At 64.3% G+C, this 12731-nt stretch overlaps 1 protein-coding gene across 1 annotated transcript; it reads right to left on the reverse strand.

Annotated features, from left to right (window-relative positions):
• Positions 1 to 5838: 5838 nt before the first annotated feature.
• LOC100078988 (interleukin-17F-like) lies at positions 5839 to 9948 on the reverse strand. The gene is made up of 3 exons (XM_029051500.1): positions 9510 to 9948; positions 8933 to 9125; positions 5839 to 6077 (listed from the first exon to the last, which is right to left on the reverse strand). The coding sequence occupies exons 1-3, from the start codon at positions 9900 to 9902 to the stop codon at positions 5839 to 5841; spliced, it is 825 nt and encodes a 274-aa protein (XP_028907333.1). The 5' UTR covers positions 9903 to 9948.
• Between the last annotated feature and the right edge of the window lie 2783 nt (positions 9949 to 12731).

Genomic DNA, 12731 nt, shown 5'->3' on the forward strand with positions numbered 1-12731 from the left:
GAGGCAGGAGGGAGGCCAGCTAGGAGGCTGACGCGGTAATCCGGACGGGATAGGACGAGTGATTTAACTGACGAGGCAGCGGTTTGGACGGAGAGGAAGGGGCGGATTTTAGGGATGCTGTGAAGGTGGGACTGATGGGATTTAGTGATGGATTGAACGTGTGTCCTGGGACCTGTGTTCTAATCTCGGCTGTGCCACTCGTCCGCTGTATGACTTCCGTCAGGTCACCGGCTTTTCTGTACCTCTCAGCTGTAAAACGGGGCTTCAATACCTGTTAATAATAATAATAATAATAATGTTGGTATTTGTTAAGCGCTTACTACGTGCAGAGCACTGTTCTAAGCGCTGGGGTGGACATAGGGGTAGACGTAGACGTACCTGTTCTTCCTCCTACTTAGACAGTGAGCCCCAGATGGGATGGGGATTGAGTCAGGCCCGGTTAGAGCGGTCAACCTCCCAACCCAGCGGCGTTTATACATGCATCTTTAAAGTATATACTATAAATCACTTTATTCACGTTAATGCCCGTGTCCCCGCTCTAGACTGTAAGCTCGTTAGGGGAAGGGAACACGCCTGCTGATTCTGTTGTACCGTAGTCTCCCAAGCTCTAGCGCTCTAGCGACTAGGCGACGCCGCTTCTCGACCCACTCCGTCGGACGAAATAACGGAGCGGTGGAACCTGACCGGAACCCGAAAGGGAACCCCGCCCGAATCTCTGAGGGACGGTAAATCCTCGGCTGCCAACAGACGATATTTTAATGAGAAATACAATGGGAAAGAATGCAAGGAAGGAATTCTGATAGAGATTTCCAACCACATACCGAGATTCACCGCGGAACACCCCACGGTATATCTCACCGGCCTGGCCTACCTCCTCATCAGCCTAATTAAGGGATAAGGATCTTCTTACCTTCACGGGGTCTCTCCTGCGGGGCTGGGCTGCTCCTCGAGAGGAGAGATCGGGTTCGCCGACCTTACCGTACTCTCCCGAGCGCTTAGGACAGCGCTCGGCCCAGAGTGAGCCCCGCAGAAACGTTACTGATTGGTTGACGAAACACCTCCTGACTCTACCTGCGGCAGAAGAGAAAGGTTCTCCTCCCTCACTGATAACACCCGGGGGCTTGGATCCACCCGGGACCACTCTTACTTTGGTGCCGAGGGGTCATGAGTCGGCCCCTTCGCTTCCTGGGAATTGTAGTTTCTATTTTCCTTCTCCGCGGTGCCCCTTCATAAATAATGTTGGTATTTGTTAAGCGCTTACTACGTGCAGAGCGCCGTCCTAAGCGCTGGGGCAGATACGGGGTAGGTAATCAGGTTGTCCCACGTGAGGCTCACAGTTAATCCCCATTTTCCAGAGGAGGTCCCTGAGGCCCAGAGAAGCGAAGTGACTCGCCCACGGTCACCCGGCCGACAGGTGGCAGAGCCGGGATTCGAACCCGTGACCTCTGACTCCCAAGCCCGGGCTCTTGCCACTGAGCCACGCCCCTCCTCTGCTTTCCTCGGGACCTGCGGCTGCTTTGAAAACACACAGCTCTCCCCAAAGATTGGGTGTGATGGAACCAATTCATCGACGATCAGTGGGGTTTACTGAGTGGTTGTCGTAAGCAGAACGCCGGGCTGAGCGCTTGAGAGAGTACAGAAGGACGAATTTGCTCCCTGGCCACCTGAAGGGAGACTGTTATGAGAAGCGGCCTGGCTCAGTGGCAAGAGCCCGGGCTTGGGAGTCAGAGGTCACGGGTTCGAATCCCGCCGCTGCCACCCGTCGGCCGTGCGACCGTGGGCCAGTCGCTTCGCTTCCCTGGGCCTCAGTGACCTCATCTGTAAAATGAGGATGAAGCCTGTGAGCCCCACGGGGGACGACCTGATTCCCCTGTGTCTCCCCCAGCGCTTAGAACGGTGCCCTGCACGTAGTTAAGCGCCTAACAAATACCAACGTTATTGTCTCCCCCCCCCCCCCCCCCCCAGCTCCTTGTGAGCAAGGAACGTGCGTACCAGCTCGATCGTATTATACTCCCTCAAGCACTTAGCAGAGTGCTCAGCACACAGTAAGCGCTCAATAAGTAGCATGAATTGATTGAATGTGCGTAAGCGCTCAATAAGTAGCATCAATGGATTGAATGTGCCACCTGCGGGCCTAGCTGGGAATGACAAACCCTGATGACTTTGCTCAGGGAAAGGGACTTTTCTGGGACAGTGGAAAGTCTAAGACCCAGTGGCAAGATGCTGGGCCAGGTGTAGGGAGAGCTTAATAACGATAATAATAATAATGACGATGTTGATATTCGTTAAGCAATTCTGTTAATGAGATGTACATCACCTTGATTCGATTTATTTGCTACCGTTGCAATGAGACGCTCATCCCCTCGATCCTATTTATCGCCGTCGCTCTCGCCCGCCCGTCTCCCCCGATTAGACCGTAAACCCGTCAGGGGGCGGGGACCGTCTCTATCCGTGACCGATCTGTCCATTCCTAGCGCTCAGTCCAGTGCTCTGCACGTAGTAAGCGCTCAATAAATACTACTGAATGAATAAGTGAAATGAGAAAAGTGGCCTAGAGGGAGGAGAGAATAAAACGCCTCGCCTCACCCAGGAGCTCTCTCCAGAAAACAGGAATGAGGCGAGAAGTGTGTGTACGTCTCTCTGTGTGCGTTTGCCCGTCTGTCTGCAGGAGAATGAATGTGCCAAGCACTGTCCTAAGCCCGGGAGGAGATACAAGGTAATCGGGTTGTCCCACGTAGGGCTCAAGTCTTCTTCCCCGTTTTCCAGATGAGGCACCTGAGGCCCAGAGAAGTGAAGTGACTCGCCCACAGTCACACCGCTGACAGGCGGCAGAGCCGCGATTCCAACTCGTGACCTCTGACTCCAAAGCCCGGGCCCTTTCCACTGAGCCCACGACTTGCTGTCTTTCCCCATTAGGTTGGAGGGTCCTGGCGGGGAGGGACTGGGAATCCGAGCGCTTCATGCCATGGTTGAAATCTCTCTCTCTTTCTTTCCCTCTCTCCTTGCGGATGGGGATGGTGGAACGAAATGCTTAGTACCGTGGCTGAAATCTCTCTCTCTCTCTCTCTCAGGGGCCTTGCGGACAGGGACAGGAAAACGAAATGATTAGTGCTGTGTTTGAAATCAATCTCTCTCTCTCTCTCCTTGTGGGCAGGGGTTGTAGAATGAAATGCTTAGTACCACGGTCGAAATCTATCTCTCTCTATCTCTCTCTCGCTCTTTCTATATCTCTGGGTCCTTAGGGGTAGGGATCGTGAAATGAAACGCTTAGTACCATGGCTTGAAATCTCTCTCTTTCTCTCTCTCTAAGGGTCCTCGTGGACGGGGACTGGAAAACGAAATACTACTGGGGTTGAAATCAATCTCTCGCTCTCTCTCTCTCCTTGCGGGCAGGGATTGTGGAATGAAATGCGTAGTACCGTGGCTGAAATCCATCTCTCTCTATCTCTCTCTCGCTCTTGATCTCTGGGTCCTTCGGGGTAGGGGTCGTGAAATGCAGTGCTCAGTACCAGGGCTGAAATCTCTCTCTTTCCCTCTCTGAGGGTGGCAGGGACTGGAAAACGAAATGCTCAGTACTGTGATTGAAATCAATCTCTCTCTTTCCCCGTGGGCAGGGACTGTGAAATGAAACGCTTAGTTACCGTGGCTGAAATCTCTCTCTCTCAGGGTCCTTGTGGGTAGGGACTGGGAAACGAAAGGCTTAGCACCGTGGCTGAAATCGAACTCTCTCTCCGTCTCCTTGTGGGCAAGGACCGCGAGACGAAAGGCTTAGCACCGTGGCTGAGACCTCTCTCTCTCTCTCCGGGAAATGAAATGCTTAGTACCATGGGTGAAATCAACCTCTTTCTCCCCACCCCCTCCATTATTCATCCATTCATTCTTTCAACAGTATCTATCGAGCCCTCGCTGGGTGTAGAGCACTTGAGAGAGTACAACAGCCAGCCACATTCCCTGCCCACGATAAGCCGAGAGCCTAGATTGGGGGCGGGGGGGGAGGAACGGACGCTCATATCAGTGAATGGAGGACAGATCTGTACCTGGGTGGCGTGGGGCTGGGAGCGGGGAGGGCAAAGGGAGCGAGTCCCGGTGACGCGGAAGGGAGTGGGAGACGGGGAGGGGGAGGCTCGGTCAGGGAAGGCCTCTCGGAGGAGGCGGGCCTTCGGTAAGGCTCCGAAGGGGGAGAGGGTCTGTCGGATTTGAGGAGGGAGGGCGTTGGAGGCCAGAGGCGGGAGGCGGGCGAGGGAACGGCGGCGAGGCAGATGAGACGGTGACACCGTGAGAAGATCGGCGGTAGAGGTCGTAGGGTCCTTATGGGCCGGGACTGTGAAACCAAGAGCTCAGTAGGGAGGCTGAGATCAATCTCTATCCGCTTCCCCTCCTCCTCCTCCCCTTCCCTCCGTCCCCCTTCCCTCGGCCCCCTCCGTCTCTCCCTCGGCCTCACACTTCAAGCCCTCCCCACCTCCACGCCAAGTTGTGTGGCCCCGGAGTGATTCCGTTCCTGGTTAGCCGCGATCACCCTCCCGGGGCAGAGGTCGGGACTGTCCCTCCGTTCCCCCCCACCACCTCCCGCCCCCCCCATCCCGTCCCCCGGCTTCGTTCGTTCCGGCGGCGTCGCCGTGGCCCCGAGGGCCTCCCCCCCGACCGCGGAGAGGCGGAGTAACGGGACTCCCGGGCCCCCGACGAGGCAGCCCGGCTCCGGTGATAATCCATCATCCCTTCCCCGGAGACCTCCCTTCGAGCGAGCTGATCGTCCTAAATACGCGTCGCCCATCCGTATTAAAACGACGACGCTTTATCAGACGATCAGTGCATCGACGCCATCATCACTGAACGATAAATGAAGTGCTTCCTACGTGACAGAGCTAAGCTCCGGAGAATGGACACGGTCCCCGTCCCACCCGGGGCTCGCGACCTAAGAAGAGGGAGGGCGGATATCTTAGACCCCTATTACGGATGAGGAGCCCGAGGGTCGGGGTCGTGAGGCGGCTCGTCCCAGGTCACGTCGCCGATCCGTGACGGAGCTGGGATCGGGGCCTGGATCTGTTCGCCGGAGAAACTCTCTACTCCTGAAACCACGGCAATCTTTCTTAAAAGAGAGATGAGCCTTCCGAAGCAAGCCTCTGGTCCCGGCGACGTAGAATACAGCCCCGCGTCCTTTTCGGGGGGCTTCTTCCTCTTCTGGGATGGGGCAGATCAATCCGTCGGTCACATTCACCGAGCGTTTGCCGCGCGCAGGGCACCGCGCTAAGCGCTTGGGAGAGTAGGATATGACGGACTCATCCCCGGCCCACGGAGAGCTCTCGGCCTAGAGGAGCTTTCCTACACGGAACCCGGGAGCCGGGAAGTCTGTCAGACGAGTACAGCGCCCCGCCCGCGATAAGCGCTCGACAAATACCCCCGACCGAGTGACCCGAGCCGAAAGGCCAAGGATCCGAGGATTCAGCTTCGAGTCTTCGGGGCAGATTGCGTTTCGCAGAGGCAGGAATGCCAAAAGCGTGCCCCGGAGGACCGGTCCCCTGGAAGGAGCGTCGTCATCGCGGTATCTGTTAAAAGCGCTCACCACGTGCCAGGCACTGTACTAAGCGCGGGGGGGGGGATACAAGCAGACGGGGTCGGACGCCGTCCCCGTCCCACGTGGGGCTCGCGGTTTTCAAGCGCCCATTTTACAGATGAGGTGACCGGGGCCCGGAGAAGCGACCCGCCCAAGGCCACGCGGCAGACGAGGGGCGGAGCCGGGATCGGAGCCCGTGACCTTCCGACTACCCGGGGCCGGAGCTCCATCCGCTAGGCCGCGCGCGGAGGCGCCTCCGGCCCGGAGCCCGGGGTCGGGGGGGGATCTCAGGACCGCGAGTGGATCACGGGGGTGACGCGGGTGCGGCCCACGGTCACCAGCAGCTTCTCGATGCGGAAGGAGCGGGGGCAGCCCCGGGGGTCCCTCCGCAGGACGAGGACCTCCTGCCGGATGGGCACCGACTCCTTCAGCAGGTCCCGCCGGCCCTCCGCGTTCCGGCAGCCCGACAGGAGGCAGCGGGCCTCCGCCAGCTCCTGCGGGATCCGGTGCGGGTCCCGGTTGATGCCGCGGAGGAAGGAAGCCACGGGGGGAGAGCGGTGAGGAGGGGGCTTCGAGAGAGGGGCCCTCCCTGGGTGAGGGGACCCCCCCCCCCCCCCCGCCGTCGCCGGCAGGGCAGCCCTACTCGGACGGGAGAGGAGACGCCCCCACCCCCGGCCGCCCGCTCTCCCGCCCTTCGGCCTTCACCCCTCGCCGAGGACCGCGGCGGCAAGAGGCCCCCGGGATCCGGGAGGTTCACGGGCTACTGGCGGGAAATAGGCTGGGAGGCACCCCTCGTTTAGATGTGGGCATCGCCGGCATTCAAACGCTCCTAGAGGGGACGGTTCGGCGCCCGGCACGTAACGAGCGCCCAACAGATACCACTGAGAGAGAATATCCGTGCGTTCGACAGGATTTACTGAGCGCTTACTGCGCGCGGGGCACCGGGCTGAGCCCCTGGAACGGACAGTTCGGCAACAGACAGAGACCATCCCCGCCCACCGACGGGCTCACGGTCTAATCGGGGGAGACGGACGAAAACAAGACAGACGTGATCACGGGAGATGGAATCGAGGGGACGGACACCGCGTTACCGAAACAGATGGGGTCAGAAACGACGCATCCCAACGAGCACGTTCTGTCTTGACACCTCAGAGGGATGTCCCCGTTCACCCGGACGGTCGGTCGGTGTCCCTGCGCCTGGCCCTTCCTGGCGGGGGAGGACTAGGGCAGGAAGGAGTGGGGTCCTAGTTATTAAAATTTCTAGAAGACCCCCCCCCCCCGAAAGAGCTCCGCGAAGAGCCTCGTGGTCCGAGGCCCAAGGCTGACGGGATTCGGGAGAAGCAGCGTGGCCCGGTGGAAAGCGCTCGGGCCCGGAAGCTAGAGGACCCGGGTTCTAATCCCGCCTCCGCCAGCTGCGTGACCCCGGGCGAGTCCCCCGACTCCTCTGTGCCTCCGTTTCCCCGACTATAAAACGGGGATTGAATAACCGTCCCCCCTCCTACTCGGGCGGGGACCGTGTTCAAGCCCATCGACCTGTCTCTCCCCCAACACTCAGCGCGTGACGCGTAATAAGCGCTCGGCAAATACGATGATATACCTAATGATCGTCATCCGGGGATCCCCCGGAATTAAGGTTGGGACCTGGGGTTCGGACAAGCTTTCGGTGACCCGTAGCCCCAAGGGTTCAGAGGCAAAAAGGTGGTTTCTTTAGTTCTTCCTCCCTGGATGATTTAGGTCCCCTTAAAGTGGACTCGGGAGTCAGAGGACCTGGGTTCTGATCCCCACTCCACCATTTATCTTCCGTGTGACCTCGGGACAGTCACTCAGCCTCTCCGTGCCTCGGTCCCCTCATCCGGCAAACGGGGGTCCGCTACCTGTTCCGCCTCTAGTCGGAGCGTGAGCCGCACGTGGGACCCGATAATCCCGTGTGCCGTAGGGAAGCGGCACGGCTTCGCGGATAGAGCGCGGGCCCGGGAGTCCGAGGGACCCGGGTGCCGACCCCGGCTCCGCCACACGTCTGTTCGTCGCTGTCGTTCTCGTCTGCCCGTCTCCCCCGGTCAGACCGTGAGCCCGTCACAGGGCGGGGACCGTCTCGACCTGTCACCGATCTGTCCATTCCGAGCGCTCAGCACGGCGCTCCGCGCGCAGTAAGCGCTCGACAGATACCATCGAATAACACGTCGGCCGCGTGACCTCGGGCAGGTCGCTTCACCGCTCCGGGCCTCGTTCACCTCCCCTGTAAAATGGGCTTTGAGAGCGTGAGCCCCACGCGGGACGGGCACTGGGTCCGACCTGATTCACTTGGATCTACCCCAGGGCTCAGAGCAGCGCTCGACACAGAGTAAGCCTTGAGAGGTACCGTAAATTTCATATTATCCACCCCGGCACCCAGTACGGCGCTTGGCGCGCGGTCGGCATTTAACGGACCCCGCGGTCATTACCCAAGCGGACCTAGCACGGTCACCTCCCGACCCGAGGCCCGCCGGTGACCGAATCCCCCGGAGGGGACGGGTTCGGGACCGGCCCCGGACTCCGTGGGCTCCTCGGGATCCTCCGGCCGGGAGCGACCCGCCCCCCCCCCCCCCCCAACCCCTTCTCGCCCCGGGAGACGTTTCGGGAAACGGCTCCTGAAAGGGGCGCCCGGCCAGAGCGATCTGCACGGTGTCGTGGAGGGAGCGCGGGCCTGGGAGTCATAATGATAATGATAATAAGGTTGGTATCTGTTAAGCGCTTACTATGTGCAGAGCACTGTTAGTGCTGGGGTGGATACGGGGTCATCGGGTTGTCCCACGTGGGGCTCCCAGTCTTCCTCCCCGTTCTTTTACAGATGAGGGAACCGAGGGACGGAGAAGCGAAGTGACTCGCCCGCGGTCGCAGAGCTGACAAGCGGCAGGGCCGGGGGTGGGTTCTAATCCCAACTCTGCCACTCACCCGCCGTGTGACCTTGGGCAAATCACCTTACCTCTCCGTGCCTCGGTTCCCTCACCCGCAAAACGGGGGCTGAAACCGCGAGCCCAACCCAATCCGCTCGTCCGTCCCAGCGCTTGGCAGAGCGCCGGCCACACGGCGAGCGCTTAGTAAATACCACGGCGTCATCATCCCCGGTCAAACCCGGGCACCCGTCCCCGCACCCCCGAGACGTTTAGCCGGCAACGAACCGGCTCCAGGGCCGGAGCGTGACGTTCATCCACTCGGTGGCATTTACCGAGCGCCCCGGGACGGTCGACGGAGGGCCGGCCGGCGCCGGGCGGCATTCTTCCTCGTCTCGTTCATTCGGTAGTATTTACCGAGCGCTTACTACGTGCAGAGCGCCGTACTAAGCGCTTGGGATGAACAGGTCGGCGACAGACAGAGACGCTCCGGGCCCCTTCCGCTCTCACCTGTAATCCCGGGGGGAGACGGAGCGGTTCCGGTAGTCGTGGAAGACCGGGGCATCCCGGCGCGCCTTCAGGACGCGGGTGTCCACCGCCACCCTGTTACCTTCCACCGCGGGGCAGCCGGTCCCAGCCGCCGGCCTCCCCGGGACAGACTCCACGAGGGCGAGGCCCAGGCCCGAGAGCAGCAGTGACTTCAACTGAAAAGGGAGAGGAGAAGCGGGCCCGGATCCCCCACGGCCGCCGACCTCCGCCCCGGACGGTCCCCCTTTTCCCCTCCGCCCCCCGCAGCCCGCAGAAGAGTGTCCTCGGGCGTCCCGTCCCCCCCCCCCCCCCCGCCCCCGGGGGAAGAATCGTTCCCCGGCCCCGGACCGACTGCCGGACGCGTCCCCGGGAGAACCGGGGGACGGCCGGAGAGCGCGGCCCCGTCGCCTCGCGTTCAACAGTATCCCGTCGAGCGCTTACCGCGCGCCGGGCCGAGCGCTCGGCACGCACAGCTCGGCGACGGAGAGCGACGCTCCCCGCCCGTCCCGAGGGGCTCCCGCCGCCGCCGCCCGTCCCGAGGCGGAAGGAGGCCCGCTCACCATCGGGACGCCCCGCCGAGCCGAAGCGGGCTCTGTCCGGCGAGCACGCCGCGCTGTCAGTCGGAGCGCCCGCGCTCGTCCGGGCGCGTAGGTGAGCGTGGGCGCGACGCCGGGGAGGAGGGGTGTGCGTGTCTGGGCGCCGGCCCCGCTCCGTCCCCTTTTATAGCAAACCGGCAGCGGATCGGTGCCCCGGTTTCCACGGCGCCCGGGCGGGTGGGTTTCCCCCGAATTCGGGCGGCGGTTTCGACCCCGTCCACATCCTGAAGAGGGAAGGAAAGGCTGACGGCGGAGTCGGGCCGGGCCCCCGCCGGGCCGCCCCGCCCCCTGCCCTACCGAGGCTGTCCCGGGCCCTAAGTCGCCGGCCCCGTCTTTAATGACGATGACGATAACCATACGGATAACGTCGGTATCCGTTGAGCGCTCACCACGCGCCGAGCGCCGTTCTAAGCGCCGGGGGAGATACGGGGTCATCGGGTCGTCCCGCGAGAGGCTCGCGGTCAATCCCCGTCTTCCAGATGAAGGAACCGAGGCCCAGAGAAGCGAAGCGACCCGCCCTCGGTCACACGGCTGACGGGGGGGGGGGGGGGGGGGGGGCCGGGATTCGAACCCGTGACCTCTGACTCCCGAGCCCGGGCTCCTGCCACTGAGCCACGCCGCCCCTCTACGGCGTCTCGATTCTATTCGTGGCCGTCGGCCCCGCCCGCCCGTCTCCCCCGATTAGACCGTGGGCCCGCCGGAGGGCGGGGACCGTCTCCGGCCGTCACCGGTCTGTCCGTTCCAAGCGCTCAGTACGGCGCTCCGCGCAGAGTAGGCGCTCGATAAGTACCATCCAGCGAACGAACGAACCAACCAACGATGTCCTCCTCCGGGCTTCGGCTCCCTCGAACGGGGATCGAGCCGGGGAGCCCCACGGGGGACCGGAGTGGCCAACCCGCTTTGCTTCCAACCACTCCCGCGAGCGCTCAATAAATACCGTCGTCGTCGTCGTCGTCGTCGTATCTCGGAACCGCCCGCCACGCCCCAGACACGCGGGCCGCTCCGCCGGGGGACGGTTTAAGGGCAAGAATCAAGGTCGCGGCTGAGCGTCCTGCCTTCCCGAACGTCCCCCACAGCCGGAGGCGGGGAGAGGCCGGCTCCCCCGACCCGTCGCCCTTAATCGTGGCCCGGTGGAAAAAAGAGCCCGGGTCCGAGCGGCGCGGGTCGTGAGTTCTAACGCGGAGAAGGGGGATGAACCGGGAGCCCCCCGTGGGACGACCCGACGACCCCGCGTCTCCCCCGGCGCCGAGAACGGCGCTCGGCGCCTAGTGAGCGCTCGACAGATACCAACGTGATCCCTGCTCTGCCGCCCGTCGGCCGCGCGGCTTCGGGCGGGTCGCTTGGCTTCTCTGCGCCTCGGCTCCCTCGTCTGTAAAACGGGGATGAAGGCCGTGAGCCTCACGCGGGGCGACCCGACGGCCCCGCGTCCCCCCACCCCCCCCGGCGCTCAGAACGGCGCTCGGCCCACGGGGCGAGCGCTCGACGGAGACCGGCGCCACCGTCATCGCCGCCACCAGTCCCGGCCCCGCCACCCGTCCGCCGCGTGACCTCGGCCAATCGCTTCGCTTCTCCGGGCCTCGGCGACCTCGTCTGCAAGTACTATATCCGTTCCTCCGTTCAACGGGATTTACCGAGCGCTCACTACGGGCAGGGCGCTGGACCGAGCGCCTGGGACGGACAGTCTGGCCACGGACGGAGCCCGCCCCCGCCCACCGACGGGCTCGCGGTCCGAACGGGGGAGACGGCCGGCCGGGCGACGCGGGGCGCTTAGCTCGTCTGGGCCCGGGTCGTCCCGTCCGCCGCACGGGGACTCGACCGTGAGCCTCACGGGGGACGGCCCGATGAGCCCGCGTCTCCCCCCGCGCTCCGGACGGCGCCCGACGGGATACCGACGTCGTCGTCCCCCTCAGAGCGGGGGCCGGGGCGGGCCAGACCCGGATACCCACGCAGGCGGGCGGGCCGGCCGGCCGCTGGGCAGCGTGGCCCAGTGGGAAGAGCGCGGGCTCGGGAGTCGGAGGTCACGAGTTCGAATCCCGGCCCCGCCCCTCGTCCGCCGGGCGACCGCGGGCGAGCCGCTCCGCTCCTCCGGGCCTCGGTGACCTCGTCCGTCCAACGGGGGTGAAGACGGGGAGCCCCGCGTGGGACGACCCGACTCCCCCGCGTCTGCCCCGGCGCCTGGGACGGTGCTCCGCACGTGGCGAGCGCTTAACGGACGCCGACGTCGTTACCGTTACCGTCGCCGTGTCCCTTACTACAGTAGCGGCGCGGTCGTAGCGCTCGGTACGATCGACCGGGCGGATCGGCCGGCGACGACGGCGTCCGTTAAGCGCCTACTCCGCGCGGGGCGCCGTTCTAAGCGCCGGGGGAGATGCGGGGTCAACGGGCCGTCCCACGCGAGGCTCCCGGCCCCCCTCCCCGTTTCCCAGCCGAGGTCGCCGAGGCCCAGGGAAGCGAAGCGACCCGCCCGGGGCCACCCGGCCGGCGGGGCGGGGATCGGCACCCCGGTCCCCGGCCCGCTCGGGGCCCCCGGACCCGGTCGGATCCGGGGGTCCCGGGCGGCGGCGGCCACGGCCCGGATTCGGCCCCCTGGAGGGCGCCCCGGCCGGATGGGATCGGGCCCCGGCGGGGGGGATCCCCCGACCCCGTCCGCGCCCGACGGGCCGGGACGTCCCCCACCCCGGCCCGCGACGGCTCCCGGGGGCCGGAGGCGGGAGGGGATCAGACGAGCCGACGGTGCCGGCCGGCTCCGTCCCTCTCCCTCCTCGGCCCCCGGCGGCCCGCTCCCCTAAACCTCTTCGTCCCGGGTCGCCCATCGTCTCCTCCCGCCTCTGCGCGACGGCCCCGCGGACGGCGGCCCGGCCGTTTTGCCGCCCGCCGCCGGGACTCATCCCGGCCTCCCTAGGGGCGGGCGGGCAGGGCGGCCCCGCCGGGCCGGGGTTTCCCCTCGGAGGGGCGGCCGGGGCGCCCCCGACCGCCCACGGGCCCGGCCCGGTCCTCCGGGACGTCGCCGGACTAGGCCGGGGACGGGCTCCGGGGCTCTCGTTTCCGTCCCTCCGTCTCCCCCGACGATTCCGGCGGCCTCGGTTTCATCCGGTGGCGTCCATCGAGCGCTTACCGCGCGCAGAGCACCGGACCGGACCGGCGGGTGAGACGGCTGGGGACGGTCGCCGCTCCCCCCCCCGACGG

Source organism: Ornithorhynchus anatinus, chromosome X1 (genome assembly GCF_004115215.2).
Source record: "Ornithorhynchus anatinus isolate Pmale09 chromosome X1, mOrnAna1.pri.v4, whole genome shotgun sequence".
In the NCBI taxonomy this organism is placed as follows: Eukaryota; Metazoa; Chordata; class Mammalia; order Monotremata; family Ornithorhynchidae; genus Ornithorhynchus; species Ornithorhynchus anatinus.